The sequence below is a fragment of the Oncorhynchus tshawytscha genome, linkage group LG05 (genome assembly GCF_018296145.1).
Source record: "Oncorhynchus tshawytscha isolate Ot180627B linkage group LG05, Otsh_v2.0, whole genome shotgun sequence".
NCBI classification, from domain to species: Eukaryota; Metazoa; Chordata; class Actinopteri; order Salmoniformes; family Salmonidae; genus Oncorhynchus; species Oncorhynchus tshawytscha.
Genome location: NC_056433.1, coordinates 80,808,090 through 80,824,342, shown reverse-complemented (window position 1 = coordinate 80,824,342; position 16,253 = coordinate 80,808,090). Strand labels below are relative to the sequence as shown.

The following is a 16,253-nucleotide window of genomic DNA, read 5'->3' as shown; positions in this document are numbered from 1 at the left end:
CAGCTAACCCTGATGTGCCTTGGCAGACTACAGCTAACCCTGATGTGCCTTGGCAGACTACAGCTAACCCTGATGTGCCTTGGCAGACTACAGCTAACCCTGATGTGCCTTGGCAGATTACAGCTAACCCTGATGTGCCTTGGCAGATTACAGCTAACCCTGATGTGCCTTGGCAGACTACAGCTAACCCTGATGTGCCTTGGCAGATTACAGCTAACCCTGATGTGCCTTGGCAGACTACAGCTAACCGTGATGTGCCTTGGCAGACTACAGCTAACCCTGATGTGCCTTGGCAGATTACAGCTAACCCTGATGTGCCTTGGCAGACTACAGCTAACCCTGATGTGCCTTGGCCCACTGAAGTTGTAACCGACTTCAGTGGGCAAATGCTCACCTTCGATTGACATAGGCATGCTGGACAAGTGTGCTCTTCACAGATGAATCCCGGCTTCTACTGTACCAGGCAGACATATGGCATTGTGTGGGCAAGCAGTTTGTTCACAATGATGACATCAGCAGAGTTCCACATGGTGGCGGTGGGGTTATGGCATGGGCAGGATACCGGGACAAGAACCTGAGGCCCCTTGTGCCATTAATCCACCGCCATCACCTCATGTTTCAGCATGATCAAGCACGGCCCCATGTCACAAGCATCTGTACACAATTCCTGGAAGCTGAAAATGTCCCAGTTCTTCCATGGCCTGCATACTCACCAGACATGTCAATCATTGAGCATGTTTGGGATTCTCTGAATTGACCTGTACAACAGCGTGTTCCAATTTACGCCAATATCCAGCAACGTCGACAGTCATTGAAGAGGAGTGGGACAACATTCCACAGCCCAAATGTACCTAAACATAAACATCAATGCCTTTCTTAAAATCAATACAGAAGTATATTTTTTTAACCCTGCATATTTAGTTAAAATAAATTCATGTTAGCAGGCAATATTAACTAGGGAAATTGTGTCACTTCTCTTGCGTTCATTGCACGCAGAGTCAGGGTATATGCAACAGTTTGGGCCGCCTGGCTCATTCTGAACTAATTTGCCAGAATTTTACATAATTATGACATAACATTGAAGATTGTGCAGCAATATTTAGACTTCTGGTGGCCGCCCGTTAGATAAAATACGGAACGGTTCCGTATTTCACTGACGTGAAATGTTTTGTTTTCGAAATGATAGTTTCTGGATTTGACCATATTAATGACCAAAGGCTCATATTTCTGTGTTTATTATATTATAATTAAGTCTATGATTTGATAGAGCAGTCTGACTGAGCGATGGTAGGCACCAGCAGGCTCGTAAGCATTCATTCAAAATTTACTGCGTTTTCCAGCAGCTCTTAGCAATGCTTGCCTCACAGCGCTGTTTATGACTTCAAGCCTATCAACTCCCGAGATTAGGCTGGAAATACTAAAGTGACTATAAGAACATCCAATAGTCAAAGGTATATGAAATACAAATGGTATAGAGAGAAATAGTTGACTCGTCATGATTCCTATAATAACTACAGCCTAAAACTTCTTAACTGGGAATATTGAATTAGGAGCTTTCAGCTGTTCTCATGTTCTGAGCAAGGAACTTAAACCTTAGCTTTTTTTACATAGCACATATTGCACTTTTACTTTCTTCTCAAACACTTTGTTTTTGCATTATTTAAACCAAATAGAGCATGTTTCATTATTTATTTGAGACTAAATAAATAGATTATATTAAGTTAAAATGAATGTGTTAATTTTTCATTGAGTATTGTTGTAATTTTCATATATATATACAGTGCCTTGCGAAAGTATTCGGCCCCCTTGAACTTTACGACCTTTTGCCACATTTCAGTCTTCAAACATAAAGATATAAAACTGTATTTTTTTGTGAAGAATCAACAACAAGTGGGACACAATCATGAAGTGGAACGACATTTATTGGATATTTCAAACTTTTTTAACAAATCAAAAACTGAAAAAATGGGCATGCAAAATTATTCAGCCCTTTACTTTCAGTGCAGCAAACTCTCCAGAAGTTCAGTGAGGATCTCTTAATGATCCAATGTTGACCTAAATGACTAATGATGATAAATACAATCCACCTGTGTGTAATCAAGTCTCCGTATAAATGCACCTGCACTGTGATAGTCTCAGAGGTCCGTTAAAAGCGCAGAGAGCATCATGAAGAACAAGGAACACACCAGGCAGGTCCGAGATACTGTTGTGAAGAAGTTTAAAGCCAGATTTGGATACAAAAAGATTTCCCAAGCTTTAAACATCCCAAGGAGCACTGTGCAAGCAATAATATTGAAATGGAAGGAGTATCAGACCACTGCAAATTTACCAAGACCTGGCCGTCCCTCTAAACTTTCAGCTCATACAAGGAGAAGACTGATCAGAGATGCAGCCAAGAGGCCCATGATCACTCTGGATGAACTGCAGAGATCTACAGCTGAGGTGGGAGACTCTGTCCATAGGACAACAATCAGTCGTATATTGCACAAATCTGGCCTTTATGGAAGAGTGGCAAGAAGAAAGCCATTTCTTAAAGATATCCATAAAAAGTGTCGTTTAAAGTTTGCCACAAGCCACCTGGGAGACACACCAAACATGTCGAAGAAGGTGCTCTGGTCAGATGAAACCAAAATTGAACTTTTTGGCAACAATGCAAAATGTTATGTTTGGCGTAAAAGCAACACAGCTCATCACCCTGACCACACCATCCCCACTGTCAAACATGGTGGTGGCAGCAGCATGGTTTGGGCCTGCTTTTCTTCAGCAGGGACAGGGAAGATGGTTAAAATTGATGGGAAGATGGATGGAGCCAAATACAGGACCATTCTGGAAGAAAACCTGATGGAGTCTGCAAAAGACCTGAGACTGGGACGGAGATTGTCTTCCAACAAGATAATGATCCAAAACATAAAGCAAAATCTACAATGGAATGGTTCAAAAATAAACATATCCAGGTGTTAGAATGGCCAAGTCAAAGTCCAGACCGGAATCCAATCGAGAATCTGTGGAAAGAACTGAAAACTGCTGTTCACAAATGCTCTCCATCCAACCTCACTGAGCTCAAGCTGTTTTGCAAGGAGGAATGGGAAAAAATTTCAGTCTCTAGATGTGCAAAACTGATAGAGACATACCCCAAGCGACTTACAGCTGTAATCGCAGCAAAAGGTGGCGCTACAAAGTATTAACTTAAGGGGGCTGAATAATTTTGCACGCCCAATTTTTCAGTTTTTGATTTGTTAAAAAAGTTTGAAATATCCAATAAATGTCGTTCCACTTCATGATTGTGTCCCACTTGTTGTTGATTCTTCACAAAAAAATACAGTTTTATATCTTTATGTTTGAAGCCTGAAATGTGGCAAAAGGTCGCAAAGTTCAAGGGGGCCGAATACTTTCGCAAGGCACCGTATATACATTTTTAAAAAATTGCCGATTATCGGCTTTTTTTGGTCCTCCAATAATCGGTGTCAGTATCGGCGTTGAAAAATCATAATCGGTCGACCTCTAGTCTTAACGAGGAACTTTGATCCCATATGCAGATTTTTTCGTCACTGATCATTTGGATAAATCATGGGTTTGCTGGTGTTTTGCATCGTTGAATTCTGGAAGGGGAAGGGACATAACAGTTTCCGTTTAGGGGGGTGGGGACTTCACTAGCCTGGTTAGTATCTTGTCTCATACATCTCTCCTCAGAAACTAATCAAGTGTTTGACACAATTATACACGATTTTTGTTCTGGGTTTATGAGATTACTGCAAGGGAGAACATAATTGTGGCACTTGTGACTGTGTTCTCTGTGTTGGCTTTCAGAAGCCGCTCCAGCCGGACATGGGCCACAACTCTCTGGCTAACTTCCTGATTGAGAAGAAGATTGGGCGGGGCCAGTTCAGTGAGGTGTACCGGGCCAGGTACCTGATGGACAACACCTCCATGGCCCTTAAGAAGGTTCAGGTGAGTTATACACGCACATACATACACACACATACATACAGTGGGGCAAAAAAGTATTTAGTCAGCCACCAGTTGTGCAAGTTCTCCCACTTAAAAAGATGAGGTCTGTAATTTTGATTATAGGTACACTTCAACTATGACAGACAAAATTAGAAAATAAATCCAGAAAATCACATTGTAGGATTTTTAATGAATTTATTTGCAAATTATGGTGGAAAATAAGTATTTGGTCACCTACAAACAAGCAAGATTTCTGGCTCTCACAGACCTGTAACTTCTTCTTTAAGAGGCTCCTCTGTCCACCACTCGTTACCTGTATTAATGGCACCTGTTTGAACTTGTTATCAGTATAAAAGACACCTGTCCACAACCTCAAACAGTCACACTCCAAACTCCACTATGGCAAGACCAAAGAGCTGTCAAAGGACACCAGAAACAAAATTGTAGACCTGCACCAGGCTGGGAAGACTGAATCTGCAATAGGTAAGCAGCTTGGTTTGAAGGAATCAACTGTGGGAGCAATTATTAGGAAATGGAAGACATACAAGACCACTGATAATCTCCCTCGATCTGGGGCTTCACGCAAGATCTCACCCCGTGGGGTCAAAATGATCACAAGAACGGTGAAAAATCCCAGAACCACACAGGGGAACCTAGTGAATGACCTGCAGAGAGCTGGGACCAAAGTAACAAAGCCTACCATCAGTAACACACTACGCCGCCAGGGACTCAAATCCTGCAGTGCCAGACGTGTCCCCCTGCTAAAGCCAGTACATGTCCAGGCCCGTCTGAAGTTTGCTAGAGAGCATTTGGATGATCCAGAAGAAGATTGGAAGAATGTCAGATGGTCAGAGGAAACCAAAATAGAACTTTTTGGTAAAAACTCAAGAGAGAAATCTAAACATTCACGAGAGAAATGAACTCTAAAACTTTGGGACGCTGAAGGGAGTTGTACAGTGCTGAAACGTGATAATTAACTGAAATCAGCTTTCAGTGGGTTAACTTTTAACTTTTACTGCTGTTACGTTAGGTTAGATACACACAGACCACATGGACCACATGAGAGAGGAATGTACACAATATAACGACGAGAGCTAAAGCCTTATCTTCTTAGACAAACTAGTAGAAGGATTTTGTCTGACAGCTCCTAGTGGTTAGAGCGTCGGGCCAGTAACCGAAAGGTTGCTGGATCGAATCTCCGAGCTGCCCCGAGCAAGGCAGTTAACCCACTGTGCCAAAGACATCGATGTTGATTATGGCAGCCCCCCTCTCTCTGATTCAGAGCGGTTGGGTTACATGTGGAAGATATATTTCAGTTGAATGCATTCAGTTGTACAACTGACTAGGTATCCCCCTTCCTGAATTGGAGGACTTAACACAGTCCAGTATGGGGAGGACAGAGAGAGCGTTGTCTGGCTGCTAGTGCCTGAGCAGGAACGTGATGAGGACTTTCAGGAATGAAAAATAAAAGTCATCAAATCAAAATCCTCTTGCACTTAGCCATCCCGGATCCGGGATCGTGAATACAGCCTCAAGCTCATTACCATAACGCAACGTTAACTATTCATGAAAATCGCAAATGAAATGAAATAAATATGCTAGCTCTCAAGCTTAGCCTTTTGTTAACAACACTGTCATCTCAGATTTTCAAAATATGCTTCTCAACCATAGGAAAACAATAATTTGTGTAACAGTAGCTAGCTAGCGTAGCATTTAGCGTTAGCATTAGCGTTAGCATTAGCAGGCAACATTTTCACAAAAACCAGAAAATCATTCAAATAAAATCATTACCTTTGAAGAACTTCAGATATTTTCAATGAGACTCTCAGTTAGATAGCAAATGCTCCGTTTTTCCTGAAAGAGGATTTGTTTAGGAGAAATTGCTCCGTTTGGTGCGTCACATTTGGCTACCAAAAAAAAATGAAAATTCAGTCTTCAAAACGCCGAACTTTTTTCCAAATTAACTCCATAATATCGACTGAAACATGGCAAACGTTGTTTAGAACCAATCCTCAAGGTGTTTTTCACATATCTCTTCGATGATATATCGTTCGTGGAAGTGTGCTTTCCCCTCTGAATCCCAGGAGAAAATGCCTGCGGCTGAAGATTACGCACCAATTTACACAAAGGACACCGGGCGGACCCGTGGTAAATGTAGTCTCTTATGGCCAATCTTCCAATGATATGCCTACAAATACGTCACAATGCTGCAGACACCTTGGACAAACGGCACAAAGCTTAAGCTCGTTCATGGCACATTCACAGCCATATAAGGAGACAATGGAAAACAGAGCCTCAGAAATTCTGCTGATTTCCTGTTTGAGGGTTTTTTCTTGGTTTCGCCTGTAGCGTGAGTTCTGTGGCACTCACAGATAATAAGAGCGCCCCCTATAACCAAGAAGATAAACAACTAAAATAGTATATTGTTTCATAGTATTTTCTACCCAGTGTGGTCCTGACAGAGACAATAGAATATTTTCAATGTTTTGGCAAATGATTGTTCACTATTTTTGGCTTTGGAATTTCCTTTCAAAAGCTGAACAATGTTTTTAATGTCGTTATTTCATAATGCATTTAATGTTGTTTTTTTAAATTATCAAAAACGGATCGTTTTTAAAATAATCGAACCGAAACCGAACCAACCAAGAAAAGCATTAGTCGCTCAGCACTACCAAACGTACACCAAATGTACATGTATTTGGGTTCTGGAGGCGACTGTCTGTGTTGTGTTCCAGTCTTCCTTCCAGATACCCTCTCTCTCTATAGACTGCAGAAAGTTGTCTCAGAAACTAACATGGTGGTGCCTGCCACACTCATCATTTCCATCGTCATGGCAACTGTTCAACACACGTTTCTCTGTTAATTCCACCATATGCTGATTCATATGTTGATTCACGTCATGTGTGTGTTCTCTGGCAGTCAGACAGATCGAGCTCTTTCTTTAGCCAGTGTGTCAAGCCACCACACTTTGCTGCCTCGTCTCGGGAACACCACTAGATCGGAGGGTCATTGAGTTCAGTCTACTGACAACCAGCTTTGGAAAAAGTACCCAATTGTCATACTTGAGGACAAGTAAAGATACCTTAATAGAAAAGTGAAAGTCACCCAGTACTACTTGAGTAAAAGTTTTGGGTTTTAAATATACTTAAATATCAAAAGTAAAAGTACAGTTATAAATAATTTCGAATTCCTTATTTTAAGCAAAGCAGACCACATTTTTCTAGTTTTTATTTATTTACCTATAGCCAGGGGCACGCTCCAACTCGGAGACATAATTCAAAAACGAAGCATGTGTTTAGTGAGATCAGAGGCAGTAGGGATGAACAGGGATGTTCTCTTGATAAGTGTGTGAATTAGTAGTTTGTGATTCTCCAGATCGGAGGGTCATTGAGTTCAGTCTACTGACAACCTAGTTTGTGATTCTCCAGATCGGAGGGTCATTGAGTTCAGTCTACTGACAACCTAGTTTGTGATTCTCCCCACATCTAACCTTCCCATTCCACACTATCACATGTCGTTGTCTCACCAACCACTGATGAAGTCACACGTTGTTATATTTGAAGGACATTTGAGGATATTATGTCTTGTCGACTTTATGATGACGCTGTAAACACAGAGAGGGAGAATGATTTATTTACATCCAAGGATTATTTTCTTTCAACTTTTTTTTACTCACTTATCTCTCTTGTGTGGGTGTGTGTGGGTGTGTGTGTGTGTGTGGTGTGGGTGTGTGTGTTGTGTGTGTGTGGGTGTGTGGGTGTGTGTGTGTGTGTTGTGTGGGGTGGTGTGGGTGTGTGTTGTGTGTGTGGGGGTGTGTGTGTGGTGTGTGTGTGTGTGTGTTGTGTGGGGGGTGTGTGTGTTGTGTGGGGGGTGTGTGTGTTGTGTGGGGGTGTGTTGTGTGGGGGGGTGTTGTGTGGGGGTGTGTGTTGTGTGGGGGTGTGTGTGTGTGGTGTGTGTGTGTTGTGTGGGGGGGTGTGTGTGTTGTGTGGGGGTGTGTGTGTGTGTTGTGGGGGGGTGTGTGTGTTGTGTGGGGGTGTTGTGCGGGGGGTGGGGGTGTGTGTGTGTGTTGTGTGGGTGTGTGTGTGTGTGTGTGTGTGTGTGTTGTGTGGGGGTATGTGTGTTGTGTGGGGGGGTGTGCGTGAGGACAGCAGGTAGTAGTATCAGGGGTAGTTCACAGCAGGTGCTCAGGCAGGTGTCTCTAGCTCAGCAGGCCGACTGTCTCTCCCACCCACCACCCACTAGCGCCGGGCGATACCAGTATTGCAATACTCGTTTACTATCATGGCAAGGAAACAAAACACAAAGCTGATTTAACTTCTTCAGGAAAACAGCCTTAATGTTGGAAACAAACATCATTATGTTGTCATCCAGAGTCATATTCATTTATTTTCCAAGCTATAGCACACAATATGTTACATACAGCAGGTTTATACAGGACCAAAGAGTTTAGGCTGCTTCCTTTTCATTTCAATATACTCCAATACTGGTATCACCACAGCCCTCACACAGCCCTCACACAGCCCTCACCACAGCCCTCACACAGCCCTCACCACAGCCCTCACACAGCCCTCACACAGCCCTCACACAGCCTTCACACAGTCCTCACACAACCCTCACACAGCCCTCACACAGCCTTCACACAGCCCTCACACAGCCTTCACACAGCCCTCACACAGCCTTCACACAGCCGTCACACAGCCCTCACACAGCCTTCACACAGCCCTCACACAGCCCTCACACAGCCCTCACACAGCCCTCACACAGCCTTCACACAGTCCTCACACAGCCCTCACACAGCCCTCACACACACAGCCCTCACACAGCCTTCACACAGCCGTCACACAGCCCTCACACAGCCTTCACACAGCCGTCAGAGGGAGAGAGAGAGGAGGCAGGCGTCAGAGGGAGAGAGAGAGGAGGCAGGCGTCAGAGGGAGAGAGAGAGGTTCAAGTCAACCCCATGTTAGCCTATGACACTAGAGAAGAGAGGTTCAACCCCATGTTTGCATTTGACACTAGAGAAGAGAGGTTCAACCCCATGTTTGCATTTGACACTAGAGAAGAGAGAGGTTCAACCCCATGTTAGCTTGTGACACTAGAGAAGAGAGAGGTTCAACCCCATGTTAGCCTGTGACACTAGAGAAGAGAGAGGTTCAACCCCATGTTAGCCTGTGACACTAGAGAAGAGAGAGGTTCAATCCCATGTTAGCCTGTGACACTAGAGAAGAGAGAGGTTCAACCCCATGTTAGCTTGTGACACTAGAGAATAGAGGTTCAAGCTCATGTTAGCCTGTGATACTAGAGAACAGAGAGGTTCAACCCCATGTTAGCCTATAACACTAGAGAAGAGAGAGGTTCAACCCCATGTTTGCATTTGACACTAGAGAAGAGAGGTTCAACCCCATGTTAGCCAATGACACTAGAGAAGAGAGAGAGTCAACCCCATGTTAGCCAATGACACTGGAGAAGAGAGAGGTTCAACCACATGTTAGCCAATGATACTAAAGAAAAGAGGTTCAACCCCAAGTGTCTGGTACCTGCCATTGGCTTGGGCTAGTGTAAGAGTGGGGGTTGGGCATGTTTGCCTGCTCACGGCCTGGGCGTATATGTGACTTTCATGATGAGGCCCTCTTAGTGGGAGTGGGGGGCATGGGGTGGGCAGGAGGGGCATAGGTCTGTTCTGAGGGGGCCTAAATAGGGTGTGGGCATGGTTGACCTGGGGGGTGGTCTTGATTGGTCTGGGTGGGGTGTCTGTTGATTAGTTTCTCTCTCTCTCTCTCTCTCTTACTCTCTCTCTCGCTCTCTCTTACTCTCTCTCTTACTCTCTCTATTTCTCTCTCTCTCTTTCTCTCCTACTCTCTCTCCTACTCTCTCTCCTACTCTCTCTCAATTCAATTCAATTCAATTTTCAATTCAAGGGCTTTATTGGCATGGGAAACATGTGTTAACATTGCCAAAGCAAGTGAGGTAGACAACATACAAAGTGAATATATAAAGTGAAAAACAACAAAAATGAACAGTAAACATTACACAGACAGAAGTTTCAAAACAGTAAAGACATTACAAATGTCATATTATATATATATATACAGTGTTTTAGCAATGTACAAATGGTTAAAGGACAGAAGATAAAATAAATAAGCATAAATATGGGTTGTATTTACAATGGTGTTTGTTCTTCACTGGTTGCCCTTTTCTCGTGGCAACAGGTCACAAATCTTGCTGCTGTGATGGCACACTGTGGAATTTCACCCAGTAGATATGGGAGTTTTTCAAAATTGGATTTGTTTTCGAATTCTTTGTGGATCTGTGTAATCTGAGGGAAATATGTCTCTCTAATATGGTCATACATTGGTCTCTCTCTCTTACTATCTCTCCTACTCTCTCTCCTACTCTCTATTCCTCTCTCTCTTCCTCTCTCTCTCTCTCTCCTACTCTCTCTCGCTTTCTCTCTCTCTCTCTTCCTCTCTCTCTCTCTCTCTCTGTCTCATTTTCTTTCCTTGAACATGCTGTAACATTGATGTCTTCTCTTCTGATCTCTTGATAGATATTCGACTTGATGGATGCCAAAGCTCGGCAAGATTGCATCAAAGAAATAGATCTCCTAAAGGTACAGTACCAGAGAGACGGAGCCCATTCACACTGTGTGTATGTAGGGGAGAGTGGTGTAAGTCAAACTGTCCCTTGTTTTCGAAGAATCCATACACAAAATGGAGCATGTGACCAAATATTTAGGAAGAGGTCATCGATTCATGGAATCTGTGCAGGAAGAAACCACATGTAAAAATGTTTGAAAGTATGTAGAGTGGTACTCAGTAATGTGTTGTATTGGATTTGTCCCAAACATACCACTGTGATTATTATTATTCGACCATGCTGGTCATTTATGAACATTTGAACATCTTGGCCATGTTCTGTTATAATCTCCACCCGGCACAGCTGGAAGAGGACTGGCCACCCCACATAGCCTGGTTCCTCTCTAGGTTTCTTCCTAGGTTTTGGCCTTTCTAGGGAGTTTTTCCTAGCCACCGTGCTTCTACACCTGCATTGCTTGCTGTTTGGGGTTTTAGGCTGGGTTTCTGTACAGCACTTTGAGATATCAGCTGATGTAAAAATGGCTTTATAAATACATTTGTATTCAGGACAAAACCTTAATTGCTTTGCCACATTTATTTTGCAGTATTACTCTAGTGCCTTGTTGCAAACAGGAAGCATGTTTTGGAATATTTGTATTCTGTACAGACGTCCTTCTTTTCACTCTGTCAATAAGGTGAGTATTGTGGAGTAACTACAATGTTGTTGATACATCCTCAGTTCTCATGACAGCCAATAAACTCTGTAACTGTTTTAAAGTCCCCATTGGTCTCATGGTGAAATCCCTGAGCGGTTTCCTTCCTCTCCGGCAACTGAGTTAGGAATGACTCCTGTGTCTCTGTAGAGACTGGTGTAATTAATAACTTCACCATGCTCAAAGGGATATTCAATGGGCCCTTCTTTACGAGGCATTGTAAAACCTCCCTGTTCTTTGGTTGATCACACTGCCTTAAAAAAATGAATATTTCAGGTTGACTCCCTCCCTCCCTCTGTCTGTAACTCTGTCAATCATTCAGGTTGACTCCCTCCCTCCCTCTGTCTGTAACTGTCAATCATTCAGGTTGACTCCCTCCCTCCCTCTGTCTGTAACTCTGTCAATCATTCAGGTTGACTCCCTCCCTCTGTCTGTGTAACTGTCAATCATTCAGGTTGACTCCCTCCCTCCCTCCCTCCCTCCCTCCCTCCCTCCCCTCCCTCCCTCCCTCCCTCCCTCCCTCCCTCCCTCCCTCCCTCCCTCTGTCTGTAACTCTGTCAATTATTCAGGTTGACTCCCTCCGTCTGTCCGTGTAACTGTCAAGTCATTCAGGTTGACTCCCTCCCTCCCTCCCTCCCTCCCTCTGTCTGTAACTCTGTCAATCATTCAGGTTGACTCCCTCCGTCTGTCCGTGTAACTGTCAATTATTCAGGTTGACTCCCTCCGTCTGTCCGTGTAACTGTCAAGTCATTCAGGTTGACTCCCTCCCTCCCTCTGTCTGTAACTCAAATCAAATCAAAATCAAATCAAATCAAATGTTATTTGTCACATACACATGGTTAGCAGATGTTAATGCGAGTGTAGCGAAATGCTTGTGCTTCTAGTTCCGACAATGCAGTAATAACGAGCAAGTAATCTAACTAACAATTCCAAAAAAACTACTGTCCTATACACAGTGTAAGGGGATAAAGAATATGTACATAAGGATATATGAATGAGTGATGGTACAGAGCAGCATAGGCAAGATACAGTAGATGATATCGAGTACAGTATATACATATGAGATAAGTATGTAAACCAAGTGGCATAGTTAAAGTGGCTAGTGATACATGTATTACATAAGGATGCAGTCGATGATATAGAGTACAGTATCAACGTATGCATATGAGATGAACAATGTAGGGTAAGTAACATTATATAAGGTAGCATTGTTTAAAGTGGCTAGTGATATATTTACATCATTTCCCATCAATTCCCATGATTAAAGTGGCTGGAGTAGAGTCAGTGTCATTGACAGTGTGTTGGCAGTAGCCACTCAATGTTAGTGGTGGCTGTTTAACAGTCTGATGGCCTTGAGATAGAAGCTGTTTTTCAGTCTCTCGGTCCCAGCTTTGATGCACCTGTACTGACCTCGCCTTCTGGATGACAGCGGGGTGAACAGGCAGTGGCTCGGGTGGTTGATGTCCTTGATGATCTTTATGGCCTTCCTGTAGCATCGGGTGGTGTAGGTGTCCTGGAGGGCAGGTAGTTTGCCCCCGGTGATGCGTTGTGCAGACCTCACTACCCTCTGGAGAGCCTTACGGTTGAGGGCGGTGCAGTTGCCATACCAGGCGGTGATACAGCCCGCCAGGATGCTCTCGATTGTGCATCTGTAGAAGTTTGTGAGTGCTTTTGGTGACAAGCCGAATTTCTTCAGCCTCCCGAGGTTGAAGAGGCGCTGCTGCGCCTTCCTCACGATGCTGTCTGTGTGAGTGGACCAATTCAGTTTGTCTGTGATGTGTATGCCGAGGAACTTAAAACTTGCTACCCTCTCCACTACTGTTCCATCGATGTGGATGGGGGTGTTCCCTCTGCTGTTTCCTGAAGTCCACAATCATCTCCTTAGTTTTGTTGACGTTGAGTGTGAGGTTATTTTCCTGACACCACACTCCGAGGGCCCTCACCTCCTCCCTGTAGGCCGTCTCGTCGTTGTTGGTAATCAAGCCTACCACTGTTGTGTCGTCCGCAAACTTGATGATTGAGTTGGAGGCGTGCATGGCCACGCAGTCGTGGGTGAACAGGGAGTACAGGAGAGGGCTCAGAACGCACCCTTGTGGGGTCCCAGTGTTGAGGATCAGCGGGGAGGAGATGTTGTTGCCTACCCTCACCACCTGGGGGCGGCCCGTCAGGAAGTCCAGTACCCAGTTGCACAGGGCGGGGTCGAGACCCAGGGTCTCGAGCTTGATGACGAGCTTGGAGGGTACTATGGTGTTGAATGCCGAGCTGTAGTCGATGAACAGCATTCTCACATAGGTATTCCTCTTGTCCAGATGGGTTAGGGCAGTGTGCAGTGTGGTTGAGATTGCATCGTCTGTGGACCTATTTGGGCGGTAAGCAAATTGGAGTGGGTCTAGGGTGTCAGGTAGGATGGAGGTGATATGGTCCTTGACTAGTCTGTCAAAGCACTTCATGATGACGGATGTGAGTGCTACGGGGCGGTAGTCGTTTAGCTCAGTTACCTTAGCTTTCTTGGGAACAGGAACAATGGTGGCCCTCTTGAAGCATGTGGGAACAGCAGATTCTGTCAATCATTCAGGTTGACTCCCTCCCTCCCTCTGTCTGTGTAACTGTCAATCATTCAGGTTGACTCCCTCCGTCTGTCCGTGTAACTGTCAATTATTCAGGTTGACTCCCTCCCTCCCTCTGTCTGTGTAACTGTCAATCATTCAGGTTGACTCCTTCCCTCTGTCTGTCTGTGTAACTGTCAATCATTCAGGTTGACTCCTTCCCTCTGTCTGTCTGTGTAACTGTCAATTATTCAGGTTGACTCCCTCCCTCTGTCTGTCTGTCTGTGTAACCAACTCCATATTAATGTCCATGATTATGAAATGAGATGTTCGACCAGCAGGTGTCCATATACTTTTGGTCATGTAGTGTAAATGCCTCGCCCTCTCTGTCCATCTCTCCTCTCTGTCCATCTCTCCTCTCCTCTCTGTCCATCTCTCCCCTCCTCTCTGTCCATCTCTCCCCTCCTCTCTGTCCATCTCTCCTCTCCTCTCTGTCCATCTCTCCTCTCTGTCCATCTCTCCTCTCCTCTCTGTCCATCTCTCCTCTCTGTCCATCTCTCCTTTCCTCTCTGTCCATCTCTCCTCTCTGTCCATCTCTCCTCTCCTCTCTGTCCCTCTCCCCTCCTCTCTGTCCCTCTCCCCTCCTCTCTGTCCATCTCTCCTCTCCTCTCTGTCCCTCTCCCCTCCTCTCTGTCCATCTCTCCTCTCTGTCCATCTCTCCTCTCTGTCCATCTCTCCTCTCTGTCCATCTCTCCTCTCTGTCCATCCCTCCTCTCCTCTCTGTCCATCCCTCCTCTCCTCTCTGTCATCCCTCCTCTCCTCTCTGTCCATCCCTCCCCTCCCCTCCTCTCCTCTCTGTCCATCTCTCCTCTCCTCTGTCCAATCCTACTCTCCTCTCTGTCCATCCCTCCTGTCCTCTCTGTCCATCTCTCCTCTCCTCTCCTCTCTGTCCATCTCTCCTCTCCTCTCCTCTCCTCTCTGTCCATCTCTCCTCTCTGTCCATCTCTCCTCTCCTCTCCTCTCTGTCCATCTCTCCTCTCTGTCCATCTCTCCTCTCTGTCCATCTCTCCTCTCTATTCATCCCTCCTCTCTGTCCATCTCTCCTCTCTATTCATCCCTCCTCTCTGCCCATCTCTCCTCTCTATTCATCTCCCCTCTCTGTCCATCTCCCCTCTCTGTCCATCTCCCCTCTCTGTCCATCTCCCCTCTCTGTCCATCTCCCCTCTCTGTCCATCTCCCTCTCTCCATCTCTCCTCCATCATCTCTCCTCTCTGTCCATCCCTCCTCTCTGTCCATCCCTCCTCTCTGTCCATCTCTCCTCTCTGTCCATCTCTCCTCTCTGTCCATCTCTCCTCTCTGTCCATCCCTTCATCCCTCCTCTCTGTCCATCCCTCCTCTCTGTCCATCTCTCCTCTCTGTCCATCCCCCTCTCTGTCCATCTCTCCTCTCTGTCCATCCCTTCATCTCTCCTCTCTGTCCATCTCTCCTCTCTGTCCATCTCTCCTCTCTGTCCATCCCTCCTCTCTGTCCATCTCTCCTCTCTGTCCATCCCTTCATCTCTCCTCTCTGTCCATCTCTCCTCTCTGTCCATCCCTTCATCTCTCCTCTCTGTCCATCTCTCCTCTCTGTCCATCTCTCCTCTCTGTCCATCTCTCCTCTCTGTCCATCCCTTCATCTCTCCTCTCTGTCCATCTCCTCTCTGTCCATCTCTCCTCTCTGTCCATCTCTCCTCTCTGTCCATCCCTTCATCTCTCCTCTCTGTCCATCTCTCCTCTCTGTCCATCTCTCCTCTCTGTCCATCTCTCCTCTCTGTCCATCCCTTCATCTCTCCTCTCTGTCCATCCCTCCTCTCTGTCCATCCCTTCATCTCTCCTCTCTGTCCATCTCTCCTCTCTGTCCATCCCTCCTCTCTGTCCATCCCTTCATCTCTCCTCTCTGTCCATCCCTTCATCTCTCCTCTCTGTCCATCCCTTCATCTCTCATCTCTGTCCATCTCTCCTCTCTGTCCATCTCTCCTCTCTGTCCATCTCTCCTCTCTGTCCATCTCTCCTCTCTGTCCATCTCTCCTCTCTGTCCTTCTCTCCTCTCTGTCCATCTCTCCTCTCTGTCCATCTCTCCTCTCTGTCCATCCCTTCATCTCTCCTCTCTGTCCATCCCTCCTCTCTGTCCATCCCTTCATCTCTCCTCTCTGTCCATCTCTCCTCTCTGTCCATCTCTCCTCTCTGTCCATCTCTCCTCTCTGTCCATCTCTCCTCTCTGTCCATCTCTCCTCTCTGTCCATCCGTGTGTGTGTGTGTGTGTGTGTGTGTCTGTGTCTGTTCGTGTCTGTGTGTGTCTGTGTGTGTGTGTGTGTGTGTGTGTGTGTGTGTGTGTGTGTGTGTGTGTGTGTGTGTGTGTGTGTGTGGCTGGCTGGGCTAACAAGGACAGATTCGGAACAAGGGTTTTCAGCCTTCCTTCCATCTATCCATCGTT

At 45.5% G+C, this 16,253-nt stretch overlaps 1 protein-coding gene across 2 annotated transcripts in view; it reads left to right on the top strand.

The window, feature by feature from the left end:
• Positions 1-16,253, top strand: part of LOC112238186 (serine/threonine-protein kinase Nek7-like) — a 156,570-nt gene that overhangs the window by 72,700 nt on the left and 67,617 nt on the right. For both annotated transcript variants that reach the window (XM_042322475.1, XM_042322476.1), the window contains exons 3-4: positions 3,808-3,948; positions 10,495-10,557. In XM_042322475.1, the coding sequence (XP_042178409.1) occupies positions 3,808-3,948; positions 10,495-10,557 (204 nt within the window). The remainder of the gene's footprint in view (positions 1-3,807; positions 3,949-10,494; positions 10,558-16,253) is intronic.